The sequence below is a fragment of the Oryx dammah genome, unplaced genomic scaffold, assembly GCF_014754425.2.
Source record: "Oryx dammah isolate SB20612 unplaced genomic scaffold, SCBI_Odam_1.1 HiC_scaffold_12, whole genome shotgun sequence".
NCBI lineage: Eukaryota > Metazoa > Chordata > Mammalia > Artiodactyla > Bovidae > Oryx > Oryx dammah.
This window is the reverse complement of record NW_024070196.1, coordinates 15275051-15297153: the sequence shown is the minus strand read 5'-3', so window position 1 is coordinate 15297153 and position 22103 is coordinate 15275051. Positions and strand designations below refer to the sequence as shown.

The 22103-nt window shown below is 38.1% G+C and overlaps 1 protein-coding gene across 4 annotated transcripts in view; it reads right to left on the bottom strand.

Moving 5' to 3' along the window:
- The window catches only part of INPP4B (inositol polyphosphate-4-phosphatase type II B), a 704914-nt gene that overhangs the window by 370721 nt on the left and 312090 nt on the right, over positions 1-22103 (bottom strand). For all 4 annotated transcript variants that reach the window (XM_040250456.1, XM_040250457.1, XM_040250454.1 and 1 more), the window contains 2 exons: positions 15888-16006; positions 13726-13842 (listed from right to left, as the gene is read on the bottom strand). In XM_040250456.1, the coding sequence (XP_040106390.1) occupies positions 13726-13842; positions 15888-16006 (236 nt within the window). The remainder of the gene's footprint in view (positions 1-13725; positions 13843-15887; positions 16007-22103) is intronic.

Below are 22103 nucleotides of genomic sequence, written 5' to 3'. Positions count from 1 at the left end.
CAAGGGGAAGCAATACATGTGTGTGCTGGGGAAAGCAGAATGGAGAAGCCAATAAAACAGAATTTGAAAGACATGCTTCTGCCTTTGAGCCTACACTAACTGAAAGTTCTCTTTACAGATAGAAGAAAAATTGTCTGAATATTGACACTACCTTAAGCATATTTTTGGCCTTGCTTGGGACCAAATGAACTTGATTCTAGAATTTAAAGTTTGAAGGCGTACCTAATGTACACATATATACAAATCTGTGTCTATTACTCTATGTACATACTCATGTTTAAAACTTATATGCATAGATTCGAATATACAAGCACATGTCCAGAGTTTCTAAAATGACCCCTCAATTCCTCTGTTGCTCAGAGGCCAGAGAAAGCCACTATGCACCTTTCAATATGCTTCAATTGAAACTCAGGAATGAAAAGCAAATGTTGTAGCCATAACACACGCTTCAAATTCCCAGAGTGGGAGGAGGCAGGGTGAGGTGGATGAGCTCTTGTTTACATTTAAATCCTATCCAATTAAGATTTTATTTGGAAACTGCTTTCCTATATTCCAACATGCTAAGATAGCCATCAGTGTTCTTTTCAAAAAAAATCAAAATGGCAGTTTAAAAATAAAATCAGTATATTATTTAAAATTTAAATATCCTTAGGATTAAACCAATGCAGAGGGTGCAGGTTCGATCCCTGGTTAGGGAACTAAGATTCCACATGCCTCGTGGCCAAAAAACACACACACAAAATAAGAAGCAATATTGTAACAAATTTGATTTTTGATGAAGACTTTTAACATGGTCCACATCAAAAAAAAGCACAAAACTATATCCAAGTTTATGTGAAATACCAGTGTCTCTGAACTAACACTAAATTCCTTAGGACAGCTGCCCCCTCGGTGTTAAGCTCAAGAAATTACGTCTTAGAAGATGGATTGACTTATTGCCATGAAACCTGAGTCACTCATCTAATGGCAACTTGAGAAGAAAATCTTTGTGATGTGGAACCAGACGTCCTTTAACTTTTTTCAGAATGTGGCCTCACCTTCTGCTTTGGTATATACTCGTAACTTTTCTCCATATGTTTAAAAATACTCTTCACATGAATTTAAATACCAGTTGGAACCTAGCTGTAATGATCATTCCATTCAAATAACTCCAAGGAAAGGAAAGCCTAAGTTTCTTTAGAATTTCCCTTTGTTTCCACTGTGCTGCGTATATAAACTTAAGGTAATTAAAAGCTATTCTGAGCTGAAGCAGACTAACCTTTTAAAACACTAGATTCTGCTCCTTTCTAACCAGAAGAAATGTTTTGGCAACAGATCACATTTCAGGTTTGCAAAAGCAAGCAGGAATGGGAAGCCGGTGCAAGACACGTGTCCTCAGGGCCCATGCCGGGCTGGGCAGGGATCAGCCCCATCAGAGAGAATGTTCCCTAAGCTTCCACCTGCCCCTCAGCTGTGCCAAGAAGGATGCTGTATGAATGAGACACAGCTGGCCAGCCAGGCGCTCACAGCATAAGTCCCTGGACAAATGGTAACAACCCACAACTGCCTGAAAACGATCAGAATGAGGCGAGTATCTCAGAAGGAAATAAAGGCAAGCAGAAATAAACTCTCTCAGTTTAGGGTGCAAATTAGGCTCACAAATCCTAGTGGTCAATTATCAGATCATTTGATGGGCATTAGCAGATAAAATAAATAAGTAAATAACTAGATGGCTGGATGGACAGACAAATAAATAAGTGTTCCTAGATCTGTTTGGAAGCATGATTTAATTATCCAGTTTGCTAATTACAACAGCATAAGAAGATGGAGCTCCACTTGCCATCTCAGGTCCTTGAGTCCCCTACAAGTTCCCCTAGTTATTTCAGGGAGTTCCCAGAACCTCATCAAGTGATGCAAATGATGGCCATCTTCTTCCTCTTCTGCTCTGATTGGCCTGATGAGGGTTTCAGCTGCTGCCTTCATTCCCTACAGATGGTCCCCCTGACAATAGGTCCCTCAGGTCCACTATCTCCCCCAGCACCCACCAGCATTCCTCTAGGTGGCCACTTGTGCCTGGCAGTTTCCTCCCATGCAGGCTACCGGCAGCCCTCCTGTTTTGAAACTTCAGGATGCAAAAGTGACATTTCTCTGAGAACAATGTATTCTGCATGGAAGTAATACAAACGACACTTACCTTTTAAATTATCTTCATTCTGTTTCATTAAAATAAGGAAGTCTTTCAGAAAATCCATTAGCAGTACTGTTTGATTATACTATTATTTTATTTCATACTCTCCTGTTTCTTTTCTATTTCTATCATTATCTATTTGTCTCCCTTATTCCACCCACTGCATTTATCCTCTTATATTTTTCTATATACTCTTATCCTCTTATATTTCTCTATATACTCATGACATTCATTTACAGTTATATATTGCTTAACTATAAACACAATATATATACATATATAAAGGCATTTTCTATTATTCATTTTCAAAAAATGGAATTCTATTACACACCATTTTCTGCATCTTGCTTTTCCCAAGTATGCAATGCCTCGTGGATCTCCTTCCTAGTCTGCTTTTAGAGATCTAAGTAACTAATCATTTTTTCCCCTAAGGCTTCATAATATCCCTAGTTCAGGCACACCAGAATTTATTCACACTTTCTCTCTTATTTTTCACTATTATCAGCAATGTTCAAACATTCTTCTCCATATATCCTTAAGTACTGGTAGTTTTGTATCTGTAAGGTTGAGAGCTAAGAGTAAAATTGTTAAATCAAAGTGGACATTAACACTTCATTTGCATAGATGCTGGCAGATTTTTTTTTAGGTTGTAAAATTTTGCATTCAATTAACACTGTAGAAAGGGCACTGTTTCCACACCCTTCCAATAATGGTCTTTAAATTTTTTGCCAGTTTATAAGCAAAGACTGATGATCACACTGCTCCTTTGATTTTGTGTACAGGACAACAGAATACTTTTTTATATTTCTTGGTCATATGGATTTATTTTTCTGAGGGCCACCTCTTCAAATACTTTGCTCAAATTTTTGACCCTACTTCTAAACTTGGAAGAACTCTCTAAATCTCACAAGGATTACTACTCCACTAATCTCAGCATTTCTTTAGGGAACACAGGGTGGATTATGCTTTGTGATCAGCATGAATATAGTTGCCTGACTTGGGAAAGAGAATGGGAAAAAGCCTTAACTAACCATTTATACTTCAACTGGAAAAAAAGCAAATTAATCCCAGTTTTGGTTTTTATTTTCTTTTTTAGGCTGCGTTCAACAATGTTTCCATAACTCACACATCTGAAGATAGCCAATGGTGAAAATACTGAGACTACAGTTTTGCTGGCCTCCATAAAATAAGGACGTGGCTATTTCACAGTCAAGCAGTCATCCTTCTATGGACGCCAACACTTTGTAAGAAGCTTGTTTTGTTTCATGAGTAAATTCATTTTCTTATTTTATTGTTAAAGGGTCAGGCTTCTCCATGCAAACAACATTTTCTTCTGGAAAGTGAAGAGGTATTGATGAATATCCTTTTTTTTCTATTGTCAGAATTTAAAAAAAAACCCAAAATCTCTGAACAGATGATACAGAACAAGTACCATGCCCATGCAGAGGATAGTGGCACAAAGAAAGAACTGGAATATTTGAGAAAGGGAAAAACAATGTAAAGAGCAGCACAGAATGGAATTCACTTGGTATGTAAACTACAGAGAAGAGGAAATTAAAGACAGAGGTAGAACTGCAGCTATACAGAGAGTAGCCTAAATGCGGATGGGAAGAAGTTAAACAAGCAGCGCTTCTGCTTCTGGTTAAGATGCAAAAAGTTGCAAGACTGTTACTCCCATTGTTACCCTGAGAAGAAGTCAGATAAGTCACTAAATCAGAGCTTTTATTAAATGCAACAGAAAACCGAGGATATAAATAAACCAAAATGAAATGAAATCCAGATGATGAGGGACCTTTCATAGAGAAAGTCACGTCCAGGGCTGGTGTCACTGATAGCTGAGCGGCAGGAAAAATAAGATCTTCCATAGAAACCAGTTGAACTTGTCATGAACTTTTAATGAGCCCATGTGACCTGGTATGAGAAATCAGAATCCCTAAGAGCCCTAGCTACAGCCTGAGTCTCACCCATCCACCTACTTTTTTCCATGGGACATATAATGCAGGAGGGTAGTCCAATGAAGGACTGAGGAAAGAGCAGAGAGAGGGACTTCCCTGGTGGTCCAGTGATTAAGACTTTGCCTTCCAATGCAGGGGATGCAGGTTCAATTCCTGGTCAGGGAGCTAAGATCCAACATGTCTTGCAGCCAAAGAGCCAAAACATAAGACAGAAGGAATACTGTAACAAAGTCAATAAAGATTTTTAAAATGGTCCACATCAAAAAATCTTTAAAAAGAAAAAAGAGAGAGATTCAGTGCTAAAGTGCACAGAGCTTTCTTCAAGGCAACAGTGGATTCCCCTACATATTAGAATGAAGCTTGGCAAAGAAATAGAACAGTGAATTAAAGAAAAAAAATTGCTCTAGGAATCTAAGATTGGTTTAACATACAAAAATTAAGTATTTCACTACACTAACAGAGTAAGAAAAACATTTCAGCATCTCAACACACATACCAAGGGGAAAAAAAATAAACAAACAATTGACTCAATCCAATACATTCATGATAAAAACGTACAGAAAGTTATTGATAGAAGAGAAATTCCACAATCTGATAAAAAGCCACCTGTGAATAAACTACAGTTAAGATCACAGTTAATGGTGATTTATTAAACACTTTCCCCTTAAGTTTGGAAACAAATTCCCTGGTAGCTGAGACAGTAAAGAATCCACCTGCAGTGCAGGAGAGGCAGGTTCGATCCCTGGGTCAGGAAGATCCCTCAAAGAAGGGAATGGCTACCCATTCTAGTATTCTTGCCTGGATAATTCAATGGACAGGCAGGCTGGAGTGCTACAGTCCATAGGGTGGTGAAGAATCAGACACAACTGAGCGACTAACAGTTTAAGACAATATCATACTTAATGGTGATTTATTAAACACTTTCCCTTTAAGTCTGGGAACAAAACCAGGATTTCCACTGTTACCACCTCTATCTATACTGTACTAAATGTCTTAACTAGTTAGCGCAACAGAGAAAGATAAAATGCACAATGACTGGAAAGGGAAACACCAATTTCTCATTATTCACAGATAACATGACTGTGTGTTTTACGAAACTCTATAGACTCCATGAAAAAAATCCTTTAGAATATGTGAATTTCACAAGGCTGCAGCCTTGGATACAAAGTCAATATATAGGAATGATTATATCTCTACCTGTTAGCAAGTGACAATTAAAACTAGACTTTTAAAATGATACCTTGTATCATTTTATCATAAAAGTCATAAACCTAGAAATAAGTCTGAAAATATTATGTCTTGTGTACTGAGCACAAATATATTGCTGATACAAGTTTAAAGTCCTAAATAAATGGAATGATATCCATACTCTAGTTATAGATCAATAGACTCAATATTTTTAAGATGCCCATTTCTCCCCTGCTTCCCTGTTGGCTCAGACTGTAAGGAATCCACCTGCAGTGCAGGAGGCCTGGGTTCCATCCCTGGGTTGGGAAGATCCCCGGAGAAGGAAATGGCAACCCACTCCAGTATTTTTGCCGGAGAATCCTACGGACAGTGAAGCCTGGCAGGCTACAGTCCATAGGGTCACAAAGAGTCGAACATGACTGAGTGACTAACACTTTTCCATTTCTCCAAACTGATCTATATATTCAATACAATTCAAATCAAAATCTCAAAAGGTGTTTTAATGTAACTGACAAGCTGTAATAAAATTTACATGGAAAGATAAAAGGCTTTCGAATTGACAAAAACAATAACCTCAGTTAAAAACAACAAGCTGTAATGATAAAGAATTTAAATTACCAGATTTCAGGACTTACTATGAATCAATAATAATCATGACATTGGCATACAGTAGACAAATAGACCAGTGGAACAGAGCAGAGCAGCCAGAAACAGACCCACATGTATTAGTAGACACTGACTTTCCAGTCAAGGCACCAACTAAATGCTGAAATTACTAGGTATCTACATAGGAGAAAATAACTTTATCCTTACCTTATTCCTATTTATGACAAAAAAATAATTTGAGATGAAGCTTAAAACTATTATAAATGTAAAGGCTAGAACTATAAAATATTTTGGAGGAAAAGAGAATAGTCTCCTGGCCTGAGGTTAGGGAGATTTCTTAGGGCAGGACACTTACTATAAATAAAAATATTGAAAAGGCAGACTTTATCAGGATTTTAAATTTCTTGATGTATTTAATTTTCTTGATGTATTTAAAAAAATACATCAAGGAAATTATTAGGCAGGACAAAGACTAACAAAAAAACTGTAACACATATTCAACAAAAACACCTGTATCCACAAAATATGAAGAATTTTTTAAAATCAACAATAAAAAGAAAACCAATTTTTTTTTTTTTACATAGGCAAAAGACTTAACAGAAACTTTGTGCTTTTTTTACAAAAAGATGAGTGGCCAATAAGCACAGGAAAAGGTGCTCAGCATAATTAGTCATCAGGAAAATGAAAATTAAGGCCACAATGAGCTACCACTTCATTCTTGACAGCACCATTGTTGGTAGAGTAACTAGAACGCTCATGTATTACTAAGAGTAGGAGAATAAAATTGCAAATAATTCTGAAAAGTAGTAGTTTCTAGAAAAGTTAAACATGTACCTGACCCACAATATAACTATTAATGCTCCTCAGTGAAGTGAAGTCACTCAGTCATGTCCGACTCTTTGAGACCCCATGGACTGTAGCCTATCAGGCTCCTCCATCCATGGGATTTTCCAGGCAAGAGTGCTGGAGTGGATTGCCATTTCCTTCTCCAGAGGATCTTCCCAACCCAGGAATCGAACCCGGGTCTCCCACATTGCAGGCAGATGCTCCTCAGTATTTACCTTTAAAAATAAAAGCCCAATTTCATGCAAATTCTTGCACCCAAATGTTCATCATCATTGTTATTAAAAAGCTGGAAGCAAATAAATGTCTATCAATATGAGAATGAATAAATAAATTGTGGCATATCACTACAATAGAATATCATTCAGTTATCAAGTCACCGAGGAACGTGAATGAATCTCAAAAACATGCTGAACAAAAAACACCAGATACAAGAGACCACATACTATGTGATTTCATTCACAAACATTTTAATAAGCACAACAAATCTATGTTGGTAGATATGGGAAAGGGATTGCCTCAGGATGAGGGAGGTGGTGGTAACTAACTGCAGAAGGACACAAGGGAAGCTTGTGGAATGAGTTTTGCATCTTACCTTGAGTAAAGGCCATATGGTCATGCGCATTGCCAAACTCACCGAACTGAATGCTTAAGGTCTGTCCATTTTATTATGTGTAAATTATACTTCAGTGAAACATAAATATGCTCTTTGTAAATATAAACCACTTATCAACAGGCAGAAAGGAAGAAAAATTATTTATTAATGATGGCACCCCACTCCAGTACTCTTGCCTGGAAAATCCCACGGACGGAGGAGCCTGCTAGGCTGCAGCCCATGGGGTCGAGAAGAGTCGGACATGACTGAGCGACTTCACTTTCACTTTTCACTTTCATGCATTGGAGAAGGAAATGGCAAACCCACTCCAGTGTTCTTGCCTGGAGAATCCCAGGGATGGGGGAGCCTGGTGGGCTGCTGTCTATGGGGTTGCACAGAGTCGGACACGACTGAAGCGACTTAGCAGCAGCAGCAGTAGCAGCAATGATGGCAACGTGTTGAAACGCTTACTTTCATAAGGAATAGGTAACTCCTCTTGTGAACTCTGCCAAACTTAAAAGGGGAAGGACGTCCCTGGTGGTCCAGTGATTAAGAATCTGCCTTCCAAAGCAGGGGGTGCAGGTTCAATCTCTGGTCAGGGAGCGAAGATCCCACATGCCACGGGGCAATTAAGTCTCTGTGCTATAACTACTGAGCCTGGGTGCCACAAATAAGACCCAACATAGCCAAAAGTAGATTAATTAATAATTATTTTAAATCACTAAAAAACACAAGACATAAAGGTGAGTATTCCAAAAGGCCAAGGCTGAGTGAATGAAGAGGTTGAGAAGACCACACAGCACATGTGGAAGAGAAGGAAGAAGGCTAGGGTGACGAAAGCGAAAGCCGAGACACAAATCTAGGCCTTTCCAAACCAGCAATAGAGCCTTTTTTTTTTTTTTTTCATGAACAGTAGCTTGTCACTCCATTAAACGTTTTCCAGACATCTGCAGTTAGTTATACGTACTTAAAGTGCTCAAAATGTTTGGATATAAGTTTTTAATCCTGTATTTGAATACTGACTATTTCTCAATCAAATTTTAGGCTCCAAGATGAAGAATGCTTCTAAAGTTATCAGTTGAAGTAAGAAATATCATATTGTGGGAGTGAAAAATGAGAGAAATCCTATCAACTATGTATGTTCCATAGTGTAGCATGGAATCATCTACTTCTTTGACTTGACCTACTTATATTTTCAGAATCCCAATTTCTTCACTTCTAAAATGGACATAATGATACTCCCCTCAAAGAAGTTTTATGGAGCTTAAGGAAGAAGCTAAAAACTAAACATAGCACTTGGTATATACTTAGTGATCAATAATATTAATTCCTATTTTCTTACCCAGTGTACCATATCTTCCAGGTAGAGAAGGACAGCCACAAACTTTATCGCAATAAGTACAGTTAGACACAAAACTTGTAAGAAGCCAATGGAGAAAATCAAGCCAAGTCAAAGTATATTAAATAGAAAATGGTTTTATTTTCCATTGAAAAACATAAAAACTGAACTGGATAATTCTGCCTAGGGAAGTGTACTAGAACTAAACGTATCTGTACATATAACACACAAAATGCAATAAATGAATATCCCATCTAGATAAGGTCAATTTTTTTTTTGAAAGGTACAAATAGGGAGTTGTCAGTGAAAGGCAATAAAAAAAGTCTTAGGACACATGTCCTCACCTGAGACGTGTTCAGTGTCTACTGAACATGGGACTCTGTTCTACAAGCTAAACATCTAGCAATCTAGAGAGACAGCAAACATTTAGTAACTCTAGAGCAAAGGGAGTGAACTCATTGGAGCCTCCTGCAAAATACATCAGCAGTTTAAATTTCTACCATGGACAAAAACAGTTTTGTGACCTAATCAGGTGTTTATAGAAGGATGGAGGTCCTCAGCTGGGTATTAAAAGAACTTTGTTCAAAACTTTCCAAAATACTGTGTTGCTTCGGAGAAAGGGGAAAGAGAGAAAAGTTTAATGGTGATATTCTTTTCATTCATGAATTTCTACTTCCTGAGTCTTGCTGTAACATATGAAAGACCCAGATTCCCAGCTTGATTCCCTAGGGCTGAACACTGTAAATGATGTGCTAAAAACACTTTTGTCTGTCTTATTTCAGTTTGCAGACTGCTTAAAATAGAGCATACAGCCAGTATATATCCAGAAGACATCAACTTCACTGTTAGAACTTAGGCTCTCATACTTTAGCCATGAGCTTCAATTTCAATCTTTAAGAGTGTTAGTGGCTAAATCATGTCTGATTCTTTTGGGACCCCATGGACTGTAGCCCGCCAGGCTCCTCTGTCTACAGGATTTCCCAGGCAAGACTTCTGGAGTGGGTTGCCATTTTCTTCTCCAGGGGGTCTTCCCACCCCAGGGATTAAACCCACGTCTCCTGCACTGACAGGCAGATTTTTTTTCTTTTTTTTAATTGCTAAGCCACCAAGGAAGCCCTAGATAATTTCCTTATGGTAAGGCAAATATCAAAAAGGTAACCCTAATTCTGATAATGAGCCCATGTCCCCCCTTCCCTGCCCCCCTACCTGCCAAGCATTATCCATCCATCTGCTGCAGAGGGAGACTGATTGCTATGAATGGGAAGGATGAAGGATGTGGTAGGAGAAAACAAGAGTCATTATGAATCAACAGACTCTTCTCATTCTTTACAATGACTGATTGCATTTCTGCTGAAGTTATTATGAAAGATAATCTTATGTTCAAAGAACCTAACAAGACCAAATAGTTATTAATTATAACTACTTGGTCTTGTTAGGATAATAGTCATATCAAGGGCACAGATAAAACATCATTATCTCTTTAAAAACTTCTAATAGTAATATGTATGTAAACAAATATGAGATTGTAAAGTAACAAATCTACTTGCCTGGTGAATTCCAAGCAATAATGAATTCAATAGAAAAAGACAAGGAATTTAGTCCGCTGACTCAATTAATTGATATTCAGCAAGTAAAGAATATCTCATTTCCTGTCCTAATACGATGAATGATTTACTGGGATCAACTATTTAAACCAACTTTTAAATACATGCACATTCTTTGTTGATTTTCCAAAATACATAAACATTCATAATCTCATTTCATAACCCTTAAAAGTACTATGATCTTAAAATATTTAGGGTCATAAGTCCCCCTAATCTAAACCGTACTTTAAATTCACTTGCTACCTTCTCCAATTCTGTATTCACTTCCATAATAAAAAAACAAAGAACAACAACAGAAACTTAAATAAGAAAAAGGGCCCCAGCTATTAAAAAGATGAAATAATGTCATCTGCAGCAACACGGATGGATCTAGATGCTATCATGAGTGAATTCAGACAAAGAAAGACAAAAATCATATGATATCGTTTATATGCGGAATCTAAAAAAAATGGTACAAGTGATTTTTTTTTTTTTTTTACAAAACAGAAATAGAGACATAGATGTGGAAAATAAACTTAAGTTATGGAGGAGAGGGGTGTAGGGATAAACTGGGAGATTGAGATTGACATATATACACTACTCTGTATAAAATAGATAATAAAGACCTACTGTACAACACAAGAACTCTACTCAATACTCTGTAACGGCCTATACGGAGAAAGAAAACAAACTAAAAGAGTGGAGATATATATATATATATAACAGATTCACTTTGTTGTACAGTAGAAACTAACAACATTTTATATCAACTATGCGTGCATTCTAAGTCACTTCAATCACGTCCAACTCTTTGCAACCCTACGGATGGTAGCCTGCCAGGCTCCTCGATCCATGTGATTTTCCAGGCAAGAATACTGCAGTGGGTTGTCATGCCCTCCTCCAGGAGATCTTCATGACCCAGGGATCAAACCGGTATCTGTTATGTCTCCTGCATTGGCAGGTGGGTTTTACCACTATATTCCAATTTTTAAAAAAAAGGAAGAAAGGTGCCAGGATAAAGACTACACGTACATGGAGACTATTAGCATATTAATGGACTGTGTTTCTATTTACACTTCCATCACTAGAACTAATTGTTAGTTATATTAAGGAAGAAGTTATGCTTTAATTAACAGCATTTCATAAATGAAAGCTGGTTGCATTTCTTAAGCATGTTCAAATTTCACAAGTCTTATTTCACAGCAGGGATTCCAGTTCATTCAATACTTTTATGTGATAACACCTCTAGATCAAGGAAGAAAATCTTTAAAAGACTCTAATTAATAGGTTTCCAGAATAAAAGCCAAAAAAAAAGCATACTTAATGAGTAAGCTTATTATCTATCCCTAGAGCATTAACATACATAACATTTTAAATGAGGCAGATTGAAGGGGAGAGAAACACCTTTGGTATTTAATATTTCTAACTCTGCTGTTCCTAAGGACTTAACCAACCCAAGAGCTCAACATTTTCATCTCTGTAGCATAGTGTTTCTATACCTCCTACCCTTCCATATTCTTCACTCTGTCTACACCTTGGGACTTCCAGAGCACTGAATCTGATCATGTGCTCAGAAAAAAACATAAAATCCCAGAGTTTCTGCTTTACTTTCCCATCACCCTGATCACTTCCCTGCTCATTACTTCTCTGCACAGTTGTGCCACCTCTTCCTACTTTGCATTTGAACCATATCCCCCTTTCCCCCAATTTTATGCTTTTGTTCCCCCATTTCCCTCCCTCCTTGGCAGAAGAAAAAAAAAAAAAAAAAGTCATGCTGTAGGCTTTGTGCGTAATCTTTGGCCCAGCTCTCCCAATCACAGTCTATTCCTTTTCCATGTCACTTCAAAAATCAAGGAAAGGGCATAGAAAGGGAAAAGAAAAGAACAAAACTTCAAAGCAAAACCTTTTTAGTTGCCAGCTTTAACCCCAATGTTTGTCTCTTAATATATTTTTATCTTTCCCTTTTGATCAGAAATAATAAATGTAGGATTACTTAGAAAAACACAGTTAGTAAATGGAATAAAACTGTGGTTAATATTCCTTTATTTGATTTTTACTATTTATGAGAAACACGAGACAGCAGCCAAAACAATAACTACAGCAATTAAGCTTTCAATTACTGCTCCGTAGCGGTTCTTCTACATATTTTACATATATTAACTAATTTAATCTCTACAACACTGCTTCCCCAGGTAAACAGAAATGAGGATCAACTCACCCAGAGTCACAAAGCTAGTGAGCAGAACAGGAACCAGACAGTCGGCCTTGACAACTCTACCTGACCGCCATCACTGTTTCTTTACCACGCACGTGCAGTGCATTTCATCAAGCATTTCTTCTGCATATTTAAAGACATGAACTTTTCTAGGTCTAAGATAAGTAGATATGCCTTCAAGACAGAATTTTTTTCTCTATTACATATCCCTGCCATCCACCTATGCTATATATTTTGTGGTAAAGAATGAAAAGGAAAGAAAGACTCATGAGCAAGACAGAAATGCCTAGTGGGGGCAGAAATGAAAGCTGCACTTCCCCTCAACCAGTTATGAGTGACTCTCCAAGGCCAGCAGCACCTCTCAACTTCAAGCAGAATTCTCCCAGAACCTACTGGTCTACCTGCCTTCAAAGTGTTTCCTGACTTAATTTCATTGTGGATCATCAATACTCCCACGGCTCCCTACTTCCAAGCCTTGAAAACAGATAAACACTCATTCTCATAGGAAAGATATAAAGAAGAGGGCTCTGTTAAACCATCCCCTTCCTAATACCTACCGATAGCATTCTCTCCTGTCCTGAAATTTTCAGAGTGGCCTCCGGTGACAGTACTTGGGTACCTAATGGTCTCACTTGAACCCACTGATTCAAGAGGAGAAAAATTCAGGCCCTGTAGGAAAACTAAGGAACCTAGAACAAAAGACCATCAGGACCTGACATGACCTTCCTGTAAGGAGGCCAATTCTGCCTAGTGCTGACAGTTACTTCCTCCTCTGTTTGCTTTGGTGCCACGAACAACATCAGAAGAATAGAGGGAGTTAGGTTACACGTAAAAGAATAAATTGTGATAGCAGAACACTATCAATCTCATTTTAGAATAAAGGCAATATTAGAACGTTCTGATGTATTATTTAATCTCTTCCATTTGCTTTCTGCCCACAATGTTACTTCTTCAACAACACTTAAAGCAGCAACAACAAAATATAAACTAACACATCAAGCCAGCCTCCCTGACAAAGAAGAAAAAACTGTTCTGAAAGCTTTTGCTCCTAATGACTTGCCAGTGTGGCAGGAAGCCAAAAGAATTAAAAAAAAAAAAAAAACCAGCAAACCATAAACAAGACAAGCATAATCACAGCACAAAGCACCTCTTTGAAAAATGCCAGTTACATCACAAATCCGACGGTTTGGAAAAGCCTTTTTCCCAAAGCAAGAAATTAAGCTCAAGTACTTACGGTGTCATGAGACTTATCCTTGACATCATAGACGGTTAGCTTTATTTTGGTCTCCTCATAGATGGGATACTCAGATGGGAACGTGACACCAGTCAAGAACAGTGGGTCTCTTGTTCCCTGTAACAGCACAAGCAGACAACTTTGATTCAATAAGGCAGCAACTGCAGTTGGCAGCCTGTGGTGACACAGGAGAATGCAGAGAGTGTCTGGGTCTGTTTGTTTTTCTAGGAAATGATTCTATTAGAAGAGAGATCTGAATTGCCAAAGAATGCCCATGGGCAACAACATGGCCCAGGGCCCCAAAGTACTGATAAAGCTGTAGATAGTAAATGCCTTGCATCCTTGTCAGAGCTGCTAAGAATCTTGAAAAACAATTTATTTTCATTACATGCAGAACCATTGTTAGGGTCAGCTGTCATTACATTTAGCATACATTTAATGGATATAACCTGTGACTTATGCAAATAACCTGAGATACTGACTGATCAAATTAAAATGAAGCTCTTTTTTCAACCACTTGCTAATCTTACGCTGTCCATTTATTTCCTTTCTGTAATGATTCAACTGAAAGCCACACTCTGATAGCATTCATTTGTTTTTAGATGTTCAGCTGTATTTTTTTTTTTTTTCCTCAGACTGATTTGAAAACTAATGAAGGAAACTAAATATGATGGATTTGGGGCTATGAAATTACTATCTCAGGATGCAGTGCACAGAGTATTTCCATGCCTCAGAATTCATTTTTAGAGAGCTGACATCCAACATTAAATTTTGCATCTATATTTAAATATGCACAGTGCTGAATATCATGGAGATGTTTGCTAGAGTTCTGTAAGCCAGTTGTTTATGGAAGTTTCTAGAAGCTGAAGTTATTCATTTATTCATTCATTCTTTCATCCTTTTATTTAACTAATACTGCTTTTTGCTTGGCATCGTGTTAGACGCTGTGCAAAACACACAGTGAATGAAACAATCAACAACAGCTATATATATATTCAAATCAATGTGTCAAAATACATAATTTATTTTAATCTTGACAATATTTTAAAAATAATCAAGTTAGAATAATGCTTGAAAATAGTTTTCATATAAATGAACAATTTTCCAATTTTGGTTGTCTTCGAATGAATAAGATTATTTTTGCTTATTCAACCATAACTTTAACTATAAATGTTACAATTACAAATGATACCAGCATTGGAATCTAAAGTTTCCCAAGGACAGATTCAGGGCTACATGTAAGATCTGTGTCACTCCCATTGGTAAAATGTGTGGAGTTTTGTCTGAATCATCTATTCCACCAACGGCAGTTAGCAAGCCTGGTCTGGAGTAGACGACTTAAACTCCTGCAGAGAAACTCCACCTTCAAAATAGACAGGACTCTCAAGCCTAAGAAAAGTGAAGCTTGGAGTTTAGAGGACACTTTCTATAATGCCAGAGACTAAGTAGCCCTCATTCAGTAAGGCTGTGAAATATGTGTGATGAGAACAAAATAATCAAAAGGGAAACACTTCCTCTTTTGAATCTGATCCAACACAATAACAAGTTTCCTCCCAACACATTTTGCACATTATATAAGCAACAATAAATGTAAATAGGAAATCTCTCATCGGATGAGTAATATTTACACCTTTTGCCTAGAAACATTACAGTGTCTCCAATTAATCATCTACCTTTCTTTGAAAAACACCATACTTTAAATCAACAGACACACATGAAAGGCAGAGAATATGAAGTTTCCACAGACAGTCTGAAGGAAACAGAAAAAAATGAGAAGGGCAAAAACAGTTTTAAATGTCTCTAGGTAATTTTTGACTTTCTTTTTTCCCTGCAAAGATATACTCATTCCATTTAATTAAAATTTTATATATAGTTTTTTTTCTCTACTTAGTACTCTATTCAAAGATTCAAAGTGGGGATTTTCCTTTTACTTACTAAAGAAAAATAAGGTCTTTTATAAAAAATTTTAAAAAGGGCAAATTCTTTCCCCATTTGTTTATCCTGGTCAGTTACAAATGCATGCTTAGTAAGCTCAGGTATGCCTTCCTAAATGACAGAGGACAGTAATTCAGCACAGCTGTCTAAGGTAATTCAGCTGTTTGCTCAAATCCAGACAGCGACCTAGAGATAGTGAGAGTAAAGCAGGCACACAGCACGCTCACCTCAACAATTTCGGTGCTGGAGTATCTTGTCAGACCCTGCTCCGCGGGGTGGATTACTGAGATCTGGACCAGTGTATTCAGCTTCCGATCACGAACAGGAGCCACGAGATCCTTGCATGCTGCCGATGGCAAAGCAGAAAGAGAAAAGAAACTAATACCGTGTCTCAGGGAAAACTTCTGTCCCGGGTTGGAAGGAACCTTATCGGCGGCGCTGAATGAAATCTTCTGGGAGTTCTGGGCAGATTTTAGAGGAAGTCCCTTGGAAGTACCTTACAGAAATAGGAAGTCACGTGCTGCGGAGCTGAACTGAGAATTCATTTCCACTGGCCACACTCGCAGCTCTTGCGAGTCTCCACTGCCCCGGGATCCTCACTCTCCTGTGTGACTGTGCACACACCGCTCAGGGACTGTGAGTGACTTTAATTAGTCATTAAACCCCGACTCTAACTCACACCCTTAGACTAAGTAAACGCACTGGGGCCACATCCGGGAAACTTTACGCTGCTCCTTATTGACACTGGCTGGATTAGTTCACTCGTCAGAAGGCACACTGGGTATTTACCTATCTAGGCACTATCTGTTCACTCTTGCAGCCCTAGATTCAGGGCCGGGTGGTTGCCTTTCAGCTGCACACAAGCCTAAGGCACAGGGCAGAGGAGGAAGAAGAGGGGTTAAAAGCTCCTCTGTCCAGAGTCTAGCCAAGCCTGGGAGGCAGAATCCTGGAAAAAGGATGGGTTAATTCTTGCCCTGGGACCACAGACCCAGTAAGACCTTTCCCTTGAGATACCAGGCTCATATTACAGAGGCTCCTCACCATACCATATTTACTTGAATATTTTCTCCACCCACATATCATTCTCACAATTTGGGGAAGAAAGATCCAAAACATATTCCTTTTCCGCAAATCCATCATCTCCTCAGGTGTTTCTCTTCCTGGCTTTAGTAATTTCACTACCTGCATTTGGATCGTGAAGTATCATGCAAAGTGTCCCCTCTAAAGTGTTAGTCACTCAGTCCTGTTGGACTCTTTGCCACCTCACAGACCTTAGCCCCCCAGGCTCCTCTGTCCAAGGAATTCTCCAGGCAAGAACACTGGGGTGGGTAGCCATTCCGTTCTCTAGGGGATCTTCCTGACCCAGGGATCCAACCCTGACTCTCCCACATTGCAGGCAGATTCTTTACCATCGGAACCACCCCTTCACTAGAGGAGAAGGTTCAAATTAGGCTGAGCTGGTCGCTGGGAGCAGGCTGACACTGGGGTGGGACTGAGAAGTAGCCCCCAATCCTGAGGGGGCTACATGAGGAGTGTGTGCTGAGCTCTATACTGTCCACACCTCACACCTCTGACCTTTGCAAGAAAAAAAGAGGGAAGGACACAAGTATTTAAAATACATTATTATTTTTCAGCAGTACACCAGACTTTCATCCACTAGGCCAGAGGTACTAGGGCTTAAACTTGAAAGCAAAGGAAATTATAAACGTAATTATCACCTTTTCTTTGTTTACAAATTAGTTCATTTACAGAAGCAGATGGGACAGAGGGAAAAAGCAGGAGTTTTGGAATGAAACAGCTGGTTTTCAGCTAGTTCTACTAGCTAAGCAATGCTGGGCAAATTATTTAACTTCTTAATTTCTTGATAAACTTTGAGATCCTTTAAATCCTGCACGATATTTTTGTTATATTTTTTTCCTTATTTAAACTATATGCCTCTAACCATACAAGAAAGCTTAGGAAAGCATGTGTGGAAAAATAGTAGCCACAGTTTATTTAGCCATCACTAGTTTTGAGTCTTTTTGCCAATTATCTATTTCTCAAAATGATGCTTCGAATTATTATTTAAGTTTTATGTACTAACACTTGGAGGCTTAGAAACATTAAGCACTCACATTTACACCACTAGAACTCTCTCATAGTTTTCTTACATCATACCCCAACAGTTCCCTTTCTTTTCCTGGCATACTGAATTCCTTTCTCGCACAATGGGACCTCTTTTTGGGAGAGCGACTGCCATAATTCTTTATTGTCTAACCTAAGAGATCTAGTTTTAGAAAATACTGATGCAAGGTTTCAATAATGTCAACATATCACCGGAAGGAAAAAAAAAAAAAAGATAGATTAGACTTTACTGTTCTTTGGTGGTTATTTTGATCATTTCCTCTACTTGCCTAATGAATGTTTATCACTCATTCTCCTGGCTTTCTGCTCACCATGTACAGCTCTCTCTTCATTCACTGATACTGACGTATATCTGTCCATAGATTTTGAAGCTGGAGCCAGTTTGTTCCAAACACATGCATTTTGTCCATGTCCTGCCGGTAGCTTCATCTCTACCTTATGGACTTATCACATTTACTCAAAATAAGTTAACTTCTTTTCTGATTTTTTATCAGACTTGATTGTGGGATGTGGTTAGTTCTCAGAAGTGACAGACTGTTCTCAATTTTATCAGAGAACCTCTCAGACTGACTCTTAAAGAAAAACAAAGACAATCTCCATTAAACCCAAATGTTCTGTCAAAACCAATTTGACAGAATTATCAAACCCAATTGTCTGACCCCCAAAACTGATAAAGTGAAAATAATCTTAATGACACTTTGTATTTCTTTATATTTTAAATCTAAAATATGGTCTAGAAAACAACTAAAAGTCCCATCCTGACTGTGCATAACTTATATGCCATTAAGTCACAAAATCGTAAAGTTTCAGTTTCTTCATCTATTTATTGGGGTGGAGGTAAGGAATAAATTAGGTCCCTTTCATGAATGGATTTTTCTATGTGAAATGAAGTTTACTAATATCATTATACTAACATTTACAAATATCAATACAAATATTTGCCAATACTTAGTATTTTACTCTTCTGTAAAATGGTTTTTATTGACTCAGTTACAGACCACTCCTTAAAAGCTCTCACTAGGTCCAATATTTCTTTGTAAGTACCAAACTAGTACATGAGTCATTGCATTTCACAAAGTGAAACCCATACACGCTATGGAGCTATACATGCCGAAACTGTCCCACTGGCAGGGTGATAAATGATGAGCAGTTGAATTGCTTCACGGAGGTGTTACTCACTGGATCACTGTAAAGAATAATCTGCCCAGTAACTTTTCAGTAACCACTAAAGAAGCCTGCAAAATCTGGTTTAAAAAATTTTTAAATGTCATATTAGTTTTCCAGCTGCACTTAGCATACTACCCATTACCCACACAAAACTCTACTCTAGGAGGGAGTGACCTGCATAAATGGCCTTCCTCAATTCACAGGACTCAAAGAACACTCTGGAGTTTTACTTCATTTTGTTTTACATAAGAATTCTTGAACCAAAGGGTAGCAACAAGTAAATACCTCTCTGCCATCATTCATTCATTAGATTTTTACTTTTATTGCTATCTTTTTACTGGCTTTGCTTTGGTCCAGACTATTTAAAAGCATTCTCAGAGTCCAAAATGTTTAAAATATACAAGATGTTGATAGTTTGGGATTCAAATGTGCTTGTGTCCACTGAATTAACTGTTTTATTTTTTAAAGTAAAAGGAGGAAAAATCATATGAAAGAAAAAAAGCAAAATCCTTATACTGATTGCGTATAGTATTATTTTTGATTAGTTAATGGGTAAAGATTTATTAATTTGGAAAGAAACATAATTTAACTTCAGGGCATTACATCTGTACTATTAGTAGTGTGTCAATATATTCTGACAAGTGTGAGTGATGCCCAAATGTAAAAGCCAATATTTCCTGCCCTCGTCTTTACCCCACTACTCCCTTCTCCCCAGTGTGTTATGCAGCTGATCCATATCAGATGGTAATCTGAGGAGTGCAACTTAATAAACATGTGTAGGACTCTCTATATATCTGCCTATGTCTCTGTTAAACCCCTAAGTATAACATCTGGAAGTAGAAGAGTAATTACTATATTTCAGAGCGTTCACTCAAATGGTCATATAAGTAGGTATGCATGCTGACCTAGTCCTTAACAGGTAATGTTGGTTTAAAAAATATAAATAAATAAATAAAAGGAAATTACCCTTTTAAACTTTTCTTTAGAAAAAAAATAAATGAAAGAACTACAAGTGACTATTTTTCCTGTTAACTTGGCTATAGAGACTGGCAACGTGAGGCTGCACTTCACACTGTCAGTGCTGGTGGGTGAGACACTCACAGGCGTCTCCAGCTCAGATTTGTGCAGGGCCCAGACAGCTCTCACTCTGCTGGAAGGGACTCCTCAGTAGAGGCGTAGTGATAAAAACAAAGGGCGCTTCAGTTTCTCTGGAGAGGGCTAGGCAGCAAACAACAGGAAACCTATGCTGTGTCAAAAGCAGGGGCCCTCCATCCAAATCCATTGCCTGAAGAAATAAAAGCCCACTGTGGCTTCATTTGAGGATTTGTCCAAAGCTTGAAATTCCAGTCACTGTGTAAGTTAAATCCATAGATCCGTGACTAAATTTGGCCTAAGGACCAGAAGTTACCAACACTAGTCTACATGCTTAAGCTACTGCTTAGGTTCTTAGGGAGAAAGTTCAGATCATCTACTGCGCCTAGGATTTCTCTACTATCCAACAATCCTGAAGCTAAAGGGCAAGGATTTCTGGGTTCTTGGTGCATTAATAGTCTGTCCATCCCCAAATACTGTTTGTTTGTTTGTGTGTATGTACCTTTATAAAATATCCACTTTGTTTCATTCAGTCATCATTTTTAAATCACGTCAAGTCTGTTGAGTCACTACAATCATTCTATCATTCTAGCCAACACGGGCTGGAAGCTGAACAAATGTCTCCTGACTCTTGTCTCAGGGAACTCGGTCCCAGAAATTATCCATCGGAAGTAGAACACAATTGTCAGTTCAGGTGCCTTTGAATTCAGCAGCACTGGCCAAATCCTAGCTATCCTCAGACTTGCACCGGGTATTCAGAGGTGCCTGCCACAGGCTTTCACAAGGGCAGTGGCCTGAGCCACTGGGGCAGTGCCAGTTCAAGGTCAACTCCAAGCAACTGTCTCTTTCCCCTAAGAACTTTCTTCTGTGAAGTCAGGTCATTTTTCTTGCCCCATTCCATTTCATCTCTCTTCTTGCCATTCAGTGTTAAGCAGATGTTAAGCAATGTTAAGCATCAAGCAGAGTTTATCCTCTACCCTCTAGAAAAAAGCAACAGCCACAAGCAGAGGAGTGGACTTTGACAAGAGTGCACACAGCTCTACAGTTCTGTTCTTAAATTGGCCAAAGGAAGCTTAGGCTTCGAGGAGAAACCACACAGGAGAGCAAATAGAGAATAAAGACATGTTTTTTGTTTGTCTGTTTTTAACTCAGGATAAAATTGTATTTGAACCAGGATCTGGCCTAAGGAATTATGTGACTTTGGATAAATTACTCTCTTTCAGACTCTATTGTCTAAACTGTAAAACAGAAGTCAAAGGGCAGATTTCAAAGAGTTGTTAAAAAGATTATATGATGTAATATATGTAGAATGCTAGCCATATAATAGGTCCTTCTTAATTAAGATTAATATGAATATAGACTCTTTGTGACCCCATGGATTGTATAGTCCATGGAATTTCCAAGCCAGAATACTGGAGTGGGTAGCCGTTCCCTTCTCCAGGGGATCTTCCCAACCCAGGGGTCGAACCCAGGTCTCCCACATTGCAGGTGGGATTGTTTACCATCTGAGCTACCGGGGAAGCCTAAGAATACTGGAGTGGGTAAACTATCCCTTCTCCAGCAGATCTTCCTGACCCAGGAATCGAACCACAGTCTCCTGCATTGCAGATGGATTCTTTACCAGCCAAGCTACCAAGATTAATATGAGTAAAGTTATACGCTGACACAAAAATGGATTGTATCTATATAGTATTCTTATAATAATTAAATTCTCAAGATATTCCAAGCTGGTTCTGATTTGATATAACCTTATTCTTTTGTTAATACATTTATTTCACATATCTGTGATATTTTGGTACCTTGTTTCCACATAAACACAAAATAAAACGTATACTCCTTACTGGATCATCTGTTATTTTCAGAAACCATAGTTATCATGAATATATTGCCTTCTGTGAGACCAGATGTGCATTTATACTTGTTCATTTCCCCTCTGATGAGGCACTTCCAAATGAGAAGCCAAAATAAGCAGAAAATTTTTATTTATTTTCTGGCTGCCCTCAAAGGTACTCCATGTAAATGGTAAACTCATTCTCTAAGCATGGATTTGTCTGGGAAGT